At 44.5% G+C, this 19,983-nt stretch overlaps 1 protein-coding gene across 4 annotated transcripts in view; it reads right to left on the bottom strand.

Annotated features, from left to right (window-relative positions):
- The window catches only part of LOC104693937 (unconventional myosin-X-like), an 89,795-nt gene that overhangs the window by 24,164 nt on the left and 45,648 nt on the right, over positions 1-19,983 (bottom strand). For all 4 annotated transcript variants that reach the window (XM_039555280.1, XM_010406903.3, XM_010406904.4 and 1 more), the window contains 8 exons: positions 19,521-19,603; positions 17,883-17,991; positions 17,110-17,190; positions 16,049-16,173; positions 15,124-15,238; positions 9,311-9,417; positions 4,739-5,044; positions 736-775 (listed from right to left, as the gene is read on the bottom strand). In XM_039555280.1, coding sequence (XP_039411214.1) covers positions 736-775; positions 4,739-5,044; positions 9,311-9,417; positions 15,124-15,238; positions 16,049-16,173; positions 17,110-17,190; positions 17,883-17,991; positions 19,521-19,603 — 966 coding nt within the window. The remainder of the gene's footprint in view (positions 1-735; positions 776-4,738; positions 5,045-9,310; positions 9,418-15,123; positions 15,239-16,048; positions 16,174-17,109; positions 17,191-17,882; positions 17,992-19,520; positions 19,604-19,983) is intronic.

Genomic DNA, 19,983 nt, shown 5'->3' with positions numbered 1-19,983 from the left:
ATGTACACATGAGAAAAAGCAAAAATAAATTCCAATAGGATTTAATGTACTTCCTGATAGGACTTATGACAATGCAGTCAATATATTGGCCTGTTTAAGCCTTAATCCTTGTTTTCTTTAGTTATCTTGTTCCTTGTTCTCTACCTGACTCTCACATGTTGATGAATGCATTTCTGCGCTCTAATCTGTCATCTCTCCTGAACAAAGATGGTCTGAAACTGGGGAACAAGTGGTATGGGAAGAAAACCAATGGCATACACAGCTATTTTCACACACCTCAGGGTAGGTGGTCTGCTCTTCGGTATGTCAAGTACCAACAATTAGATCAGCTACAAGGGGTTTATTTTAGCCATGGCAGCAGTTGGCTGCACTCTTATTTTGGCTGTTAGAGGCAACAATCCAGCAGAACAGACTGCATCACAATGTAGCACATCACGAGGTTATCTAACAAGCTCAAGCAGTAGAGATAAAAAGAGGATGCTGCGTGTTCAATACGGAAATTTTCAAATAGAACCTATGCAAGCTCATACAAGAGCCTTGAGAAAAGCCCTACCTTGTTAACTCTGTGCACCTCTGCCAAAGCCAAACGCCGGCAGGTTTTGAGTGGACAAAGCCCATTTTCTAAACAGTGTTGCCACAATAACAGTATCAGTATCCAGACAAAGTGGAGGCAATGGAGGACTCTTCACAGACACTCACAAGAAAACATGTGAAAAGAGTAACTGTTGAACGTACCTGGGCCACCTGCAGTAGTGCATTCAGTTGCTCCTTTTCTCTGTCAAAAAGAAAGACATGACAGTCAGAGACGGACCTAGCTCTCCTATGTGAAGTTTTCAGAATTACATGGACACATCATCCTTCCATGAATAAGGTTAAAATGAGGTACTTACTGTAAGACTGATTTAAAAGCTTTTGCAATTTAGTAAAAATCCAGTTCTCTGTGGTTGGCATGACCTTTGTGGATGTAACAGATTTTCCCCATGCACTTAACTTTCAGATCAATTAGAAAATTGGATTAGTTGGAACACACCAGGAAGGACATTGGAAACAGTGACAGAAAGACAAATCAGACTCATTATAATATGTAAACAGAATCTTCTTAAGTACTCTTAAGTCTGTGAATATTAAGGTTGTACGTGTGTAATTGACAGATATCAGGAAACTGTGGTTTTTTTAAACAGAATTATTGCAATACCAGCACTGGATTTGTGTTTTGTTTCGCTTTTACTGTATTAAAGCCCCAACTGGCATAACTTCTCAGAGGCATGCAAAACCCAGTTTATTAGTGGAGACTGTAAGAGTCAGAGTTTGTTCATAAATATGAGCAGAGGAGAAAAACTACCCCATGGTGTGGCATCTCCACCTACATCAAAAAGGCTGTACTCCAAAGAAAGCTGTCACTGTGGCCAGTTTCTCCAGAGTGAGAATGCTACGAGCAACTGAACCAGCAGACAGACAAATGCCAGGGTCATGCTTAGGGAGCAGGAACAGGAATAGGATGCTGCTGGATGGAAGAAAGCTACCACTGCCAGTGGTAACTTTCAAATCCATAACTCAACCCCAGGGAGAACAGGAGGGCAATGATATTTATTTCCCAGGCCTTGCAGATTTTCCCAGCCAAATTCCAAACTGCAGCTGCAAGTCACAGAGTCCTTAAAGCTCTCACTCTTGTGCTCACTCTCTTAAAAAAATCCAGGAAATATTTGTAAAGGAAAGCTGACATAACTGAGATCCAGATGGTTCCAACTCTACTGAAAGATCCCTAGCAGTCATCAGGAGTTAAACAATTGCCTTAAACGATAAGAGGGCTCAAAAGCACAACCATTTTAAAACAAATTAGGAATACCACCTATAATCTACATACTAATTCCTGCAACTGCTCCTCACAGTTTTTAAACCTTTGGTATTTATTGCTGCTTTCTAGTCATCATCAACTGATCTACACTCTTCCTGAAATGTGATACCCAAAACTAGGGACAGTACTCCAAATGAAGTCTTACAAGTGTCAACTGGTACAGAAGTATCAGCACATCTTACAGAAACAATCTGGTTGACAGAGAGCATTTGCTTTCTCCTCTCACACAGCATGACACTGGTGACATGCTCAACTTAGCCTCCAGACCTTGCTCCTGCTGCTGAAGTACACATTCCTCCTCTGCTCCTTGATTATTCCTAACTAAATCTGCGTATGTCTGTTACAAAACTTACCCTGTTTTTCAGATCCTTTCTTTTAACTTGCCAAAATTATCTGAACTGTAATCCTAGGCTATATGCCTACAGCCCCTCAGCAGATGGTTTTATCTGCAAATTTAATAAGGATATTCATATTTCCTCATCCAAATTCTTATGAAAACATTGCACAAGTACCATATCCAGCACATATCATGGAAGAATCCCATTCAAAAGTTCTCTTCTATTTAACAAAAAGCTACTATTGTTTATTAATTAAAATGCAGTAAAAACACAAATCCTAATCCTGCTTCAGGTACTTTTTTCCAAAGCAAATTTCTTTTAGCATCTTAGAATACTGTCACAACATATCAAAACCCTTACCTACCTTTTACCAACCCAAAGTCAAGTTTCCTATCCTCCATGGGTTTTCCCTGTCCACAAGACATGCCATAAGCTACCACAGAAGGAAACAGGTAATTTTAATACTGTTTGCTCTTCAGAAATCCACACTGGCTTGATTTCTTTATCAAGCATTTACAACTGCTTGATTATTTGTTTCAGTATGTTCCTGAAATTGATGTTAGGCTGACTGGTCCACAGTTCTCTCATTTTTCCTTTTCCCATTTTAAAAGGTGTCATTATTGTTTGGTATTCTCCATTTTTATGGAAACTCCATTACTATCCACAAAGGAGAATAAAAGAGAATAGCTGTTTTAAACTTCTTTTGCTAGTTCTTGAAGGACCCAAACATTATTTTCACCGAGTCCCAATACCTTCTTTATAATTTGTAATTTGATTTATCTGAGCATTTTCTAAACTTTTATTTCCATGACATGTTCTGAATTCTTGTACATCCTTCCTAATCATATTTCGTGTCCAACAGTTAAGCTTTTGGGGAAGATAAAAATAGCATCAAATACCTCAGTTTTCTCAACATTATTATTTTTCTTCCTGTTGAATGTTAGACCAAATTGTTCCATGTCTCCCCTTTGCTACCAGTGTATGCACAATAACTACATGCCAACTTTTCAGTTCAGTTTCAGTTCAGTTCAAATTGTACCTAGGTCCTTCTGATTTTGTCTCTACACTTGTGTTGGGTTTTTTTTGCTTGTTCTCAGTAGATTAGCTGATTTGCAATTTCTGTGGACTTCCACCTCATTTTTTAGGTCAAATGGATGTTCAGAAGTTAGCCAAGTTGGTCCACTAGTACCGTTGTGGCTACTCACTCAGATGCCATTTAACATTAATTAGAAAATGAAAATAAAATGAGTTTGCCTGATTCCTAGAAACACCGACACTTCTCTGCGATGATGCTGGGTTGAACACATCTCTCATGGTCTGGGAACTAATGGGCAAAACCAATCTACAACCAACAAACTAGACAGGTCCTTCCTTTTATTACAGAATCAAATGCTGAGTTGGAAGGGATCCATCAGGATCATCGAGTCCAACTCCTGGCCCTGTGCAGGGGACCCCAAGAGTCACACCATGTGCCCAAAAGTGTTGTCCAAATGCTTCCTGAACTCTGTCAGGCTTGGTGCTGTGACCACTTCCTTGGGAAGTCTGTTCCAGTGCCAACAACCCTCTGGGTGAAAAACCTTCTCCTGATATCCAACCTAAACCTCTCCTGACTCAGCTTCCTGCCATTTCCTTGAGTCCTGTCACTGGGCATGAGTGAAGACATTAAAGCCTACTGCTCCTCTTCCCCTTGTGAGGATGTTGAAGACCCAGTCTCCTCTTCTCCAGGCTGAACAGATCAAGTGACCTCAGCCACTCCTCGTATGGCTTCCCCTTCAGACTCTTCACCATCCTCATTGCTCTCCTTTGGACACTCTCTAATAGCTTAATGTGTTTTTTATATTGTGGTGCCCAAAACTGCACACAGGACTCAAGGTGAGTGCTTCTAAGCTTAGAATTTTCTGATGCTTGCCACTCAGTCTGCTGAGATCCACCTTTGGGAAAGTATGTAACAAAAGCCTAGAAGAAACGTAACCAACTACTTCTGACAAGCGAAATATCACACAATTGCATGTTGAAATTTATATAATAATAAACCCAGCAGAGTCCAGTGGGCGCAGCGAGCGGCAGCGCTGACCCCACACACACCATCACTTCTCATTTGCCACTAGAACTGCTGGGTAAGCTCCTTCATTCCCACCAGGGTTTCCTGCCATCCTTCCCCTTTGTCTCCAGACCGCGCGGTCACCTGCAAAGGCTGCCGTGGTCAGGGGGAAGGTCTGACACCATTTGCCCTTTGACTCCCTACGCACCATCGCCCGTGGCGGGTGCCATCATGGAAAGGGGTATTTCCACCATTCTGGGTTTCTCTTTTTTCTCAGGGTGTTTGTGAGATTTAGAAGTTTTGTATCTAGTGATTATTTACTGTTGTTTTTTGCCTGTTACAGTTTCACTTGTTAGTAAACTTAATTTTTTCACTTAAAGCTAGTTGTATTCATTCCTTATCGGTGGAAAGGGATTGGTTAAAACAAAGGGGGAAAACTCATTTGAGAATGCTACACTTTAAATTGTCTTCAACCAAGACAGAGCGCAAGATACCATCTTGTACCTTTCCTTCACCTCTTCCTCTTCCTGTTTCCTCCTATGCTCCTCCTCTTCTTGCCATTGTCTTTCCTCTTCCTCTCTTCTGATCTGTTCTTCCTCCTCCTGCCTCCTTCTCTCCTCCGCTTCCTGCTTCCGCCGGAGTTCCTGCTGCAGCAGGTGCTGGTAGAGGCTGCGAGCCAGGCAGCCACGCCAGTGCTTCTGCAGGGTCACCGCAGAGGCCTTCAGGCGCAGCAGGCTCTTCTTCCAGAAGTATGCTCGGTAGTTCTTTTGGATTATAACAACACTGGATAGCACCTTCTGATACTTCTTCCTACAAACAGAACCAGACACTTAATGCGCCACGAAGTCATACACGCTCTGCATTTCTCATGCCCTTGCATACTGACCACATCCACAGAAAAGTCCTTTTGGAAAAACAGACTTCAGAAGTGACATTTCTGTTCCTCTCCTGCCACTACGTCTAAATCATATTCACCTCACTGTCCTCCCTCCTAAATCTACCACTAGGTTGTTTCAATGGGCACCTACTTTTGTAAAGACTCTCAGAGGATGAGGGAGAGATATGTGGTAGATGGAAAGGGAAGATCCTCTGGCCCAAAGTCTCTTTGCATTGCACATAAACACATTCACTGTGCAGTGAGCGTAATCGTTCAGTATGGATTTATTAGAATAGAAACATACAAATGGCGTTACTGTAGGAGAACAAATATTGCTCCATCTCTTAAGTGGTCAAAAGCAAATTACTCCGAGAAAAGCAAAAACAGCTTTGGTCACATAGATTTGGTCACATTCATTTTGTACTGTCTGGGAGAAAACACACTGATACTACAATATTGATGGCTGAATCAAACATTGTAACAGGTTCACAGAAACAAATACTTCTATTGCACAACATTTTGCTTAAACAAGAATCATAGAATATCTTGAGTTGCAAGGGACCCATGAGGATCACCAGTGATATCAAAATCAACTATACAGGACTTTAAGAACATGATAGGGCCCCCAAACACAAGAATCATCATTCAGTATTTTTGTAGTCTAGTAAAGTTGTAGAAAAGTCAGGTTTTGCCTCTGCATTACAGACTACTTTTATCAAGGACATAAATAAAGTTTCTGGTAGAAGTTTGTCCATGATACACAAACTGGGCAAATAACAAGAGTTACCATTACACAGTAATCTGGATCTATTTGTAAGCTAGATTCAAGCAAACATTAAACAATCCAAAAAAGCCAATCATAAGGTCTTGTACTGAAGAATCAAAGGCCAAACACACCTGATGTGGGACGATGCTAGGAAGCAGAAGGCAAAAATAGATTTTTGGGCCCCAGATCATCACACAAAGGCAAACTCCCACCACAGTGCTATAGAAAAAATACTACTGGGATTCTTATACTTGTAAGCAGAAATACTGTTGCATAGAATACTGCTTTTATCCTGTGGTCTGTGTTAGCACCCCCATTTCAAGAACATTGTTAGAGTCTCGAGTGATTTCTGAGGAAGCAGGACTGGAATCAGAAATTCAGGCTTAGAGAACGAGAGCAATTGCTGCATGCAGGACCTTAAGAAATAGAAAAGGCTAAGGAAAGGCTTGATGCCAGTTCAAGTATCCACAATTCTATTTTTCCAACAGGGCCCATAAGATTTAACCAACCTGAAGCTGACATCTATTAAGGCTGAAAATAAACAGACATTTTAAAAAGTAATTTAATATACTTAGACACCTTAATATCTTGCTGTAGGGAAACAACCACTGGTACTAGTCAAATCAAAACCTTCTTTAATCCAAACCAGAATGTGAAGAGAGAAATTCTATGGGGCTGTTACATAGGATCTTGGGCCAGCAGGCTACAGTAATCCTTGAGGTCTTACAGTGCTAGAAAGCACACTGGAAATAGCATGGTATTCTCACATATACTTCCCACAGACTTTCTGCAACACCCTGAGGAAAAGATACACCTTAAAATCCCTGTCCTGGCAATGAAATTCCCTTCAAACAGCAACAGGGACCTATGCTGACAGCTTGCCACCTCCCTGCATGCCAGATACATCAGCCCAGTCAAGAAAATCAGGAGAGGGATGGTAATAGCAGTAGTGTGCAGAGGTCATGCTCTTTTCCGTAAGTATTAAGTCAAAGGGAGGAAGCACAGAGAAAAGAGGAAAGGCAAGAGGTGATAAGAAGTTGGAGGTTTTAGGTTAATTATTCCTGGGCTGCAGTACCCTCATCCCCACTCCTTCTGTCCGCCCTGTGTCCTGCACATGGGGTGTGAACAGCTGCACATGCACTCTCTGCCAATGCATAAGTGCATCAAAAAGGCTACTCTGACTTTTACAAAATGCATCTGCTAGAAACTCTCTCAAGTGCAACATGTGCCAAGCCCTGCCCAGCTACAGGCCAGCTCTGCCTGCTAATCTGCCAGGCTGAAGTGTCCCCTCACTCCTCATGACCACAGCCAAGCTTGCAGATGCCCTTCAGCTGGAATTGCTGCTCACAGGCCGCGAATTTCATTCCCCTTGTTCAAGCTTCCACTCACCCTTCTGCACTGGCCAAAGAAGTTCAACCTGCAGACCAAGTGAAGGGGTTGGGAGACACCCTGACCATGAATCACACCAGAGGTGGCAGGCTGGCTGCAAGGCTCCAGTGCTATATTTGAAATTTAGTTAATTATTCTGTCAATGAGCTGTATGCCTCCAAGGACTAGAGAACACAGGGTTATGGAGCAATCTGCTACTGTCTTCTTCCTGTGAGCAATACAGTCCCTGCAGAAACCAGGGACACAGCCAAATTCATACATGAATCCTGCACTATGTGGTTTTTAGCTGGTGAAGCTGTTACCTGCATCTCAGAGCTCCACAGATTAGCTACATAGGAAAGGGGTCATTTCAATAGGCTTGATTTTCTTGTCTCACATTTTAGTGATCAGAGATGCTAGGCTGCATAGGCTGCAGGGAATGAGAGCAAAGAAAATCTGGTTCTCCAGGCTCACAGAACAAGCTCACAAAGGGGAAGGAACCAGTAAAATCCTTCCTTTGCCAGTCCACTTTGCATGAAACCAAATGAATTTAAATACACTTATACTTGCAAAACTAACAGAAATGGTATCAAGCTTAAGGCAGCACATCCTGGTATTCCTGCCCAACTCTGCACAGACCATTCAGTACTTGCCCAGATGAACTCCTTCCTGCTGGACTTTTTTCAATACAGGAGCAGTGCAACTGGAAACTTCACTGAAAGTTTTCCAGACCCCCTCTCCAGCTCTTCTTTACTCCCTGCTCTCCTCCCCTGTGAAGTTCAGTTACCTCCAGCTGCTTGTGAAGATTTACACTCTGGCTGCAGAAGCACAGCTTGTCCTTAAGGATGAGACGCATAACAGCAACATGTGGGATGGGGAATTCAGAAGAGTGGAGGCTGAAGGACCACAAGATTTCTAACTAAGTGGAACACTGCTGCCACACTGTCTCCATCACAGCCTGGTAGGGCAGTAGCTTCCTTACCAGGAACTCAGAAAATCAGTAATCCAGTATGCCTGCAGTGATGTTTCCCAGAAAATCAATTTTCCTGTGCTATCCCTACCTCTCTCTCCAAATGCTAGACACAAAATAAGAGAGAGCTGTGGTCCTGACACAAAGAACTTGGAATCTCATGTACAAACAATAGAGCGAGCTCATTTGTCTTCCTAGAGGGAAATAAATAAATGAACAAAAGCCCCAGAGACCAAATGGGTATTTTGCTGATATTCCACACTGGCAAGGCAGGGTACAACCCTTGCACACATTTCCCAACGCAAAATGAGGTACCTGGTGTAACTGGAGCTCTAAGAAGAGTGCCTGCTGAAACAGCTCTGCTGGCCAGGGATTTCACCTCCTCACAGCCCTGACTGACAGGTGTCTGGAGCAAAGACCAGCCAGGAAAGAGCATCTTACTGGGATTAAGTGTGCATACCACAGCCATTAAGGAGTCAGCTGTTGCACTGACTTCGAGGGGCAGAGGAGGGGCTGTTTGTCTGCAGTTGGTTCTCCCAAACCTTCTCTGGTCAGGTGCAAAAGGGAGAGGCAAGAGGAGATTACTGTTGCGGAGTTGGCCAAAAACCAATTCTGAAGAGTTAATTAAAAGGAGAGGGAGGTCACGAGGCAAACAGGCAGGGTGAGGAAAAAGGGTAAGCAAAGGCAGAACTGCAAGTGAGGAAGAAGCGATTGGCAGGGGGAGCAGAAAACAGAGTTGACAGGCACAAGGAAAAGGAGGGGACCCAAAGCGTAGGTGGGGCCCAGCCAGGAGAGCCCTGAAGGCAAGGAAAAGGTGTCATCAGAGGCAAGCAATGGGTACAGAAGTTCCCGGGAAGCCTGCTGAGCAGCGTTGAAGGAGGGTGCAAACGTGCACATAACTGAAAGAGAGGTGCCAAAGGTGCAGGAAGGTTTCAGCAGAGCTGATGCTGGCAGGGAGGGCAGATTTTGCAACTCTCCCTTAGAATTCCGGAGGGGAAGACGGGACGGATGCTAGGGGACTAGAGAGCAAAGCAGGGGGTCAGGGCAACCCAGGCACGCAAGCACAGGGATGGTGGGGCAGACCCCAGCACTGACCTTGCCATGTAGCCCAAGACGTGGGCCCGGATGACTATAGCTGCTTTCCTCAACTCCTCTTCCCGATCCTTCTCCAGCTTCTGCTCAAGAGCTTCCTTCAGGAAAACCTGACGCCACGGGGAGGAGTTTCAGTAAACACAAAGAGAGGAAAGAAGTCAGTCCCCGGGAGAGCCGGGCGGTTTCATCCCCGGGTGAGCGGCGCGGAGAGCGCTCCGTGCCCGGGCGGCTGCGCTGCCGCCGCCCCCGCGCCTGCCCCGGCGCTGCCCCGCGGCGCCCGCACTCCGAGCGCCGGGAAAAGTTTTACAGCGGCGTGAGCCAAACTCCGAGCCCAACCCCCGCCTCCCTCACTCTGTGGTCAAGACTTAAAAGAGGGAGGGAGGGAGCAGAGGAAGGAGGGAAAGAGGAGGGAGGAGGAGAGCCCGAGCTTGCGCCTGTGATTAACTCTTTCCCAGCTGACAGCTTTCCCGGCACAATCCGGTACCTCCCTGCAGCAGGCACTGGGACCTACTTGGGTGATTAAATATTTTGCAAAGAAACTCCTCCGCATTTCAAGAAAAGGGAAGAACTTTTAGATTTCTAGAGTCCAGGAAGTAACCTTAACAGCAGTCTTAATAATGGAAGACAGGTGGAAAGCCAAAAGCCCAGTCGAGGCACAAAGCCGCGCGTACTCAGTCCACCCCTGCTGAAGCCCTCCACCGACCTCCAGAAGCTCTGGGGTGGGGATGCTTCCTTGCTGAAGAGGTTCAACAGTGCAGCATGTACTAGGGGCAGCTAAGCTCTGAGGACAGAACTCTCCAAGTATTACTGGTTGCACTTCAGTGTCCAGTATTTTAATTCTCAGGCATCTTTCACCACCTGTATTTACAACCTCTGCTCGGTGCTAAATGCTTGTGAAGAATGAAGGTGCCATGTCAAAGACAAAAGAACTGAGATACAAGCAAGATAAGGCCATGTTTACAGGAATTGTGCTGACATATCTGAGCAATGTTAGATCAGCTGCCTTGCATTAGGTTAGCACAGGGTTCAGCACAAATTCCTGAAATAAATGCACTGCTTTCTGAGATGGACTGCAGCCTGCATGGAGCTCCACGACACCGTGGGTACACTGCTGGCAGTATCCAGACTAGAACAAGCTGGTAAGATATGTCCATACAAGCTGCAGTCACAGCAGCAAGTGCCATATGGCCATGCTCGTGTGACCTGCTGCCTGGCACTGGATAAATCCCTGCCAGGGCCAGCACAGAACGGGCTACACTAGGGAAGTGCAGCCCCCCTTGTTAAAGCACTGCCGTGTACACAAGCTGTGAGCTGATATTCATCAATCTGCAGAATTCAGGACCACATTAATCGTTAAAAACTCCTTATAAATGTACTGGATCCATGTGGTTGTGCTGAGAGGCCAGAGATTTGAACAGTTATTTAGTCCAGTGTCCTGCACAAACTCTCCTCTTTCCCACTTATCTCCCCTTTATGTCTCTCTATACCTTCCCCTCCATCACTGCTTTCAGCCTCATCCCTTAAGGCTCTTCCTTCCCCCTGCAATGACCATTGTGTACTGACACCTCTCCCTGACTTGCTACCCATAGCCAGTGGCTTTCCTGGACTTGAATTTCTCTTGGGGAGCAGTTTCCATTAAGAAATGAGCTGTTTTGTAATGACTAAGTAACCACAGGTAGCCTGAAAAGAAGCTTCGTTATCAAGGTACTGCCAACCATGAAGCTGGCATCCTTCCCTTCAAGTTGTACATCCACTCCCTCTGTCAACTCAACAATCTTTTAAAGATTTCTTTGAGGCAGGGATTGCTCTTTCCATTACATTCCAGAACCAAGCAGCAGTCACCCATTTCAAGAATGCAACCAGCAAAACACTGTCTCAGTCCATTATCTTCATCAAACTGCAAAAATACTCAGGCCACCAGTATTTCCCTGGCAAGCACAGTCTTTGCTGAGCCAGGCCAGTTAAGGGGGGGGGAAAAGACTTCAGGGCATGCAGAGTTCCATGTGACCCAACCCTAATCCTATAGGATTATATGCTTGAGAGTGAGGGGTTAATCTCAAAAAACATAACAATATCTCGTTATAAACTGTTGCCATTTTGAAGGTTTGGAGTTTTTTTAGACTCCTGTAGATGACAAGGAAAAGTAACATCTATTTCAAGTCCAGAAGTATTTTTGATGCCTTGTGGAAATAAACTGGAAAGTGGCTGTTTCTTTGTCATAATTCACAGTCATTTTCTGAAAACATGAGATAGCTTTCATCTGAGGAAGGCATGATTGAACAAAACATACAAGGTTACTTCTATCATATTCTGCTCATACTAGACACCGGCCAGATTTTAAACCACAGTGCATCACCATGGTGCAATGCCTGCATGCACCATCAGTGTGACAGTGAGCATGGTGAGGTTTCACCGAGATCAGCAGACACAAAGGTAACTGCTTGGGCACCCATGTGTACATAAGTGGGATCATATGATTCTTGGGGACAACACTGGGAAAGCAGGAAGTGGGTCACTGTGACCTGGATGCCAAACAGTGTACAGCAACCTCCTGCTTCAAACAGGCCCTGCAAACCAGCAGGTTGAAATGTGGAAATTAATGCCTTCAAATAGCAAGGGCTACTGTGTAGGAAATCTGTGTTGTGAATATGGGCAAGTATGGCAGAAGGTCCAGGTGCACTGAAGAAAGGGTCATGGAAGCTGCTGCTCCATCCCAGGATATCCCCAGTGAAGGCAAGGGCACCTGAGCACAATCTCTTTCATCATCACACTGCCCTCAACTCTGCCATACCACCAGATAAAACCTGTATTGCATGCGTTAATACCTCTTATAAACATTAATTTGACAATTGCCAGCACAGCAGCTGCTCTATTCTTAATGAAAAACACAAAGATCATCCTGCCCTTCCTCCTCCGTTTCCTTTCCCAAGCTTCACAATCCCCTGCACTAATTCACAGAGTCTTTTCCTTCCTCCTTCAAACAATTGCTAGGGATATAATTATCCTTCCATTCATTTTGCAGGAAGTATTCCCCCTTCTATAAGCCTTGCTCTTCACCCACCCCTTATACTCTTCCTACGTTACATGCCCATGGGCTTGTCACACCTTTTTCAGTAGCTACTCCTGACTCCATAAGCCAAGATTAGTTCTGGGAATCCCAACCTGAGTACCCAGAGCTGCACCTGTAGCAGCAAAATTGGCAGTAAGGCGATGCAGGGGACTTCCTCTTCAGGACAAATGACCTATGCTCTGTTCCCCTTAGCTGGTAGCTTCACTTCACCCTTACCTGAAAGCCTCTGGAAAAATTAAGGCTCTTTTCTCCATCAACCCAAGTATTCCAGGCCTGTGTTACATAGCACCAGCTGAAACATCAATGCAGACAAAGCAGTCTGTAATCCAAAACCAAGGCACAACAGCTGGATACAGGCAGCAGGGAAGGTACTACCAGGAAGCACCACTGCTCTGCACGGCCTCACCTTGTCATCTGCTTTCCTAGGGACAGGCTTTCAGGAGGCACTGTCACAAAGCTGAGTTGCAAAGTGGTCTCCAAGGGAGGAATGAAATGGCTTTCCATGGGAAAGAATGCCAAGCGACTCATCTGAAGAATGAAATGGCAGGGTAGTACACCTTGGAATGACAGCATCTTGGAGCAGCCAGGGACTGACCAGCCATTCAGCATGGCAGCAAGTGTGGAACATGCCAGGACAGCCTTGGAGTGATCCATTCCTTCAATAAATAGAACTGCTCCCCTCTACCAGGACACACATCTCTAATACAAACCATGCCCAATAGAAAGTTACTTCTATAACCAAACAAGATGGCTCAACTGCTTCCCAGCTCCAGTGAATTTTCCTTCTCAGGCATAAAGAATACAAAGACTGCCTTTCTTAATAATTTCAATCTTTCCACAATATTCAGACTCACAGCGACCAGGGCCCAAGCAGAGAGATTGCAGTTTACCAACATGCCACATACAGCTCTTCAGTCAAGTTTTAGTTTACAGGACACAGTCATTAAAAAATAAATACATTAGAGTACATCCAGAGTTTTGACAAGACACAAACACATTTTCTTTGCCACAATTACCACCCATATTGGTTTTTTCCAAATAATTTGTGCAGGTCAAGGAATGAGTGAAAACAGACAGATGGACTCAGTCCTTCATGATGCACAATAGGGACTGAAGAGAAAAGGGACCTGTAGCTTCCAGCAGCTCAAAGCAGCCTGGATTTCCTGCTTGTTGTTAGTCTACTGTAGGCCCTGGACTCCAGCTATATAGCTTACAACCTTTTGTACTCTAAAAGGTGAGTATGTGCATGTGAGTTTGGTCCTCCATCTTGCTACCCTTGCTGTACTGCAGCAATCTTCCATCTCTTGTCATGCTAGGAAGGAAGTTCAAACTCTGTGTTTACCAGCTCTAACCACCAATTTCTAAAGCTTTCCAGACAGCTCTGCAACACACGTGCTCTCCACATAGACTTTAACACTAAAATGCTGGGAGACTGGCAGTCACCCAAGCAATGTGGATTATCCAGGGACAGTAACGACCAAAATGGTTCCTGGTTTGCAGGCACCATTGAGGAGACTCCAGATTCCAAAATCAAAGATGGGGAACACTTTAATCATAGAGCAGAAATACCGCTAAGTGATAAAATCTTCTTTCTGGAACATCAGTGGAGGCATGGGGAAAAAAAACCAACCAAACTCCAGAGTAATACATGTCCTTCCCACAAAAATGGCCAGTGGTTTCCTTGATTGTCACACAGAGTTCATAGCACAGACTATCAACTGGACTACCACCAGTCCTCTAGGAAGAGGAGAGAGAGATCTTGCTCTAATAACTATTATAGTCTATCCACTTACTGAGAAATAATTGCTCAAAGCAACAAATGTCATTATCTGATCTCCTGGATAAATTAAACGTGCATGTTCACTAGAATCACTTCTGGTTTCATTGTGGCACTGGAAATATTCTGAAGTACTTTTCTGAAGGCTTAAGGACAAAAAAATGCAAGAAGTTGCTTTGATGTACTACCATCTGCTCTAGATATGGACTGCATACCCACTATTGAGAAATGCTGCCTGCACTGGACACCATCCATCTTGGAATATTCTTTGAAGAATTTACTGGAGTATGTGGAAAGCTGTGATAGAGACAGCTTCACATTCCCAGATTTCTACAGCAATATACCTCAAAATGCTCACATCTATTGCTACATGAAAATCCAGACTATTCCAGGCAAGAGAGAAGTGTTAAACATTCACCAAAACAGAAGCAAGATCTGAATTACGCAAGTGGGCAGAAGCATTTGGATACCTTTTCATAGAAAATGTATGCCAGCATCTGGGCTAGCTGCAAAAGCATCATCTGAGCTTCCCCAACAGAAAGCTGTCATACATCTGGTGATGTAGCTATTCACAGATTAGATATATATCAAGCTTCAGCTCCCTGCCTCAGGCAAGAATTTCAGTTAGTCAAGCAGAGTGAAATACCTGGCACAAGAGGCAAGAGTTAATGGCACACATTACAATTACATAAAATGAGACCCATGCTTGTTCCCCTTGAATCTGCAAATTGGATCAGACACAACAAAATCAATCTGGCTTGGTCAATGAGAAGGAATTTAGATAAAATCCAAAAACCTGCTATGTCTCTAGGTGCATAATATGGGAAATATTTGAGATGCTACAGGTCAGTGGCATAGGCCAGTGTATTTAAAGGATCATGACTGCAGTGCCTTGCCATCTGACCAGCTGCAGTTACGTCCCCTTGCAGCTGGAATGAAGCCATACCCTTCCCCACACTGATGAAGTACCTTGGTTTTACCCAACTGCCATTCTTTCTTGCTGCTATCATAGGTCTGAAGAAAACCTGCACATACAGCTTTGCTGTTGTCTGAGAGGCGTGGCCCCTTCACAAGCATCTTGTACCTGAGAACAAAACAGAATCTCATCAGATTACAGATGACAGTAACAGCCCCCCTCCCTCTCTCTCCCCAGTCTTTTAACTCTAATTATCCTCCTCCCATTAGTCCTTCTTCCTCTGGGACCTTCCTTCTTCATGTTTGCCTTCCAATTTGGAAATTTCCATCCCCCAACTTTTATCTGTTCCTACCACACTGGCAATTATTGTTGCAATCCCAGTAAAAGAATACAAACTCAACAAAATTTTTCGGTAAAGAACAACTGTCTTTCTGAAACATGTGCTTTCATCAGACACAAGTTATTTTGTTCAGTATAGGGGTGGCATTTAATGCTCCAAGAGACAAAGGAAGCAATGTTCAGTGTCCCTTCTAGCCTTAAACTTCAAAAAATCCTTTTGATGTGGCTCATTAAAAGAAATAATCACTCTTTCCAATATTAATCATCAACTATACTGTCCATTAGAATTCTCTTCAGCTGCCTAAAGGTTTTAAGCATGGTATTTTCCTTTTACATATTATGACCAGCTGGGTTTCACAGCATCACAGTAGCAAAGCTGTGGCAAAGCTACCAAGAAAAATAAAGAAAAAGGAAAAAAAGACCAAAGACCATCTGGCTATTTTTCCATTCTGACTTTTAGCCTAAAGGCAAGTCTCCAAAAGGCCTCGCAGATCAGTCTATGATATGGGCATTAAGGCCATGGTTAGAAAAACATCCCACAGCTGATCCATACCAGAAGAAGCAGTTAAAGAGGGAACAGTCATATAGAATTCTACACTTCAGGGCTGTTCCAGCATATGGTACAATGACAGCAATTACCTGCTGAGAAAGTCCTGGAAAAGGCGCCGTATAGGGAAACCTGCTCTTCGAACTTTCACTGTCTCCAGCATCCCTGAGTACCGGAGCTGATTTAGCACCACGTCTGGATTAAAGAGGTTCGGCGCCTAAATAATGATCCAGAATCAAAACCAAGTAAGTGAGACAGTCACAGGCTGTATATCTGTTTTGCTGTAGAAAGGGAGCCCTGCATATTTTGGCATGCCAGGTAAAAAAGGGGAAGTTTGGGTCAAGGGGAGAGCAACCTCGCAACACTGCATTGTGCCGAATAAGGGACAAAAGGGTGTTGAGCTGATTCTGGAAGAGGAAAAATAGTTTGCAGACTGCACTCACAGTTGGACTCTGGTAGGAAAGCAAAGATACAATGTCTTAACACATACACAGTGCAGAGCCCTGACTCAGTTCTCTTTGCAGTCTCTCTTTTCAGTTAAACTGGAGACAAACTACAGAATTCTTTTCTGGCATAAATCCCCTAAGCAGCCTGTCCTCTGCCATATCATACATGGTTTCAAAACAAAGAAAAGGATCAGTTCAGAGTTCCCCACCCAATCTAGTTAGCAGCATATCCTCCTGCCACAGCTCACAATACAAGTGAGAGCCAGCCTGTCCTCCCTAAGCACTGTGACTTGTTCATGATGTGTCCACCTCCTCTGCCTCAGAGCCAAAGATCTGCAGGAGACATTGCCTACTGCACAAGCCCTTCATTCCAGAACAAATTTCTCTACTGGCATTACAAACAGGAGTGATTGCTTCTTCTACCACAGCTCTGGATTCTGCACAATCCTGGTTAATCCTCCAGGCTTCATAAGCACTGAAAGAGGTGGGAATGGCTATATAATCTCATATTCAGCATGCAGTCTTTCCATCTGATTACCAGGAGGAAGGTGTGTTTTTTCTCAACTATAAAGTAACTAGAAGGAAAAAGGGAAGGTGGGAAGGAACTGCTCTTAGCCTCAGTTTGAGGCACCTGCTAGGCATTGTGCAAGGGTGTGCTCATGCAGGCCTGTGTCACGTGCACACGTGTGGCTGGGAAACAGACTTACCTTTTCTGTATTTGGTTTGATGCAGCGGATGAAAAATGGGTTGGAAGTACTAAGCGTGGCCATCAGGGAATGGAGAGAATCCTAAAGAGCAGCAAGAGAAACTCAAAGGATCAGTCACTACAGAAGGGAAAGGGGCTACATTTCATGCAATAAGGTCTTCATGCAGCCCTCCCATTCCTAATATCCTTTGACTCTGCCTACCAAAATTTCAGTAACCCAAGAGATTCCTCCCTGTCCAAAACATACCCACACATTTTGCTCTTAAGACTGTTTACGTGGCCATCTTTGTTCTTTGGGCTGTATTTGTGAGTTAATTTTACAAGTCTCTCAAACTTTAAATACAGGAAAACAAAACAGTGAAATGAACAGAAGGTCTGCAGACAATCTAAGTGGGTGAGATTCATACCTGCAAGGTTCTCCCAATAAGGTTTTATTGGAATTGTCACAATACCTGTAAAAATGTGGCCTAAAAGGACACATACACTTAGCTGAAACACCAAACAAATATGAAAGATCAAAGAACCTCAAGAACTTCATATGCTTAGGGAAGTATTCTTTTCCTCTGCCACCCTGCTCAGTCTTATCATCTCACATTTTATACCAGACAGAAATCCTTGGGGCAGTGGCACTGTCTTTTTTTAGCACTGCAACATTCCTGCACATTTTCAGTGCTGGACACAAAACAAGGATGAATGACTCCTCTTGGCTGCAGGCCTTGCTTTACCCATCTGCTCCTCCCCAGAAGCCTGCTGCTCTCTTGGAAAACATCATACCCTGAACTGGGAACTGACAGTCGGTCTGCGCCTCTGGGTGCCCATCTTCAGTGTCTCTTCACTGCAACGACTGCAGACTCTTTCAAAAAGGTCATAGATGAAGTCCAGCCTAAGGGAGAAGAAAAGAATTAAAGAAGATGCAAGACACCTACCACCTGTGAAAAGATGGTTCTCATTGTCAGCTACTGCCCTGTCCCATTGTGAAACCCCTCATTCTTACACCTGCTGTGCTAGAGTGGCTGCAGGAAGCAGTTCAGATGGGCACTTCAGTGAGGAAATTAATACTGCCCATGTGGCTGCCCAGATCCCATAGGCTGCCCTGTATGCCACACTGAGCTGCAAAGCCAGAAACCCCATCTCACACTCTCAAGCAGGATATTACACAAAGGAAAAATCTATATTCTGCACTGGCTAGGACACCTCCCTTGAGCTATATGCCCCCAGGCAAAACTATCTTGAAGGTATGCCAGCTGGACTGGTGCTGTCATGCCTCCCAAACTAGCTCATATGATGAGTCCCCCATGACATGCTCATGAAATTGGAAGCCCAGCTTTTCTGTGGCCAGAGGAGTTCTAGAGCTACCCTCAGTGTAGGTCATTTCTGGGGAATCTTCCACCATTTTGCCACTTCTGAGACATTGGTGCTGGTTCTTAAGAAGCTGCACAAAGTTCTTCAGCGCTGCTTGTGCCAGTTTATTGTTACGGCTGCTTCTGGCACAACTTCCCCTCTGTCATGTTGAAAAAGCCTGAGTCCTTCTATTATGCTGGACAATAACAACCACAATTCTGGCCTCAAGCCTCATGTAGAATGTTCCCCAGATGCCAATGTCCAAGTAAGACAACTATGAACAGCTCATAGTCTCAGCTCCCTCAGGTTGAGGCTTCTCACAGTGCACACTCTGCAGCAGCTTCAGATAAGATGCAGGTCTGGAACAGTCTCATCAGACTGGAGCCCAAAGGCAATACATGGGCTGTGGTAAGAGGCACATGGTACAGTTGCTACTCAAAGACTTGTAGGATTCTCTGTGTTACTAAATGCCTCCCTCCTACTAGGCCCTACTTCTGTTTTCCAGACCTTGCTCAAGATCAAAATTAGCTCATTTCTCTAACATCACGTTGCAGCTCTGGGATATAATATTAGGGGCCATGCCCAGTCCCACAGCAACAGGACAAGGACAGATGACTGCCACTAACAAGCAGGCTGGAAAACAAGCAGCCTCTGTACAAAGGCTGGCATTTGACAGCATGGCAAAGAGCATTGACTCATTCAGGGGCAACTTTGCCATTGTTGGTATAGGGAGGTAAGAGAAAGAAGGAAAAGGAAAGGGGGAATGGAAGGGGAGGGGAAAGGGAAAGGGAAAAGGGAAGGGGAATGGGGAAAAAACCAAATTGCCTGGTGGGACCACTGTCATGCTGTTAAAGCTCTTTTTAAAACTGGGACAACATGAGCCCTGATTAAATCTGTGCCTCATCTGACTTCTCCAGCTCTCCTTTCTTCTATCAGGACACTTCAGCAAAAAAAGAATGATTAAGAATGGTGCCTGATGCTCTGGCAAAAGCAGCTGCTTTCCTTGGTCTGGTTTATTACATGAACGTGGCTTAGTCCAGCCCAACAGATGTGGCCTCCTCACAAGCATACCTGCTGTCTTTCAGCATGTTTAAAATGTCATCGCGAAAGGTGTCTCTGTTCTTCTCCAGAAAGCCTCTCACATCATACAGCACCTGCAACAAAGACAGAGCCACTAGAGCAGTGCCCTACAGATCATTAAGCCCTTCTATATTTCCGTGCCAGTGTACAAGGCCTCCAGCAGAGCTACACAGTAATACTGCAGGCATGTGCCAAGATCTGAATTTCTGGGGTCAAAGAGCTGAAGAGTTCTGCATTTACTGGCAAGAAAGTGGCTTTTAAATCATCAATTAAAAAACACCAAAAAAAACCCCTCAAAAACAAGAGCAAGGTGAAACAGCTGCAGAGATTTGCCTGGCAGGAGTGGGTGTGTGGGGAAATACTCTGCAAGGTGTGGGGTACTCCGCTCACTTCAGGAGAGTGAAGAGAATGGCCACCCAGTGCCCCAACTTCCCAACCACAAGTGCTCAGCAGA

This window comes from Corvus cornix, chromosome 7, assembly GCF_000738735.6.
Source record: "Corvus cornix cornix isolate S_Up_H32 chromosome 7, ASM73873v5, whole genome shotgun sequence".
NCBI classification, from domain to species: domain Eukaryota; kingdom Metazoa; phylum Chordata; class Aves; order Passeriformes; family Corvidae; genus Corvus; species Corvus cornix.
This window is presented reverse-complemented; position numbering and strand designations above follow the sequence as displayed.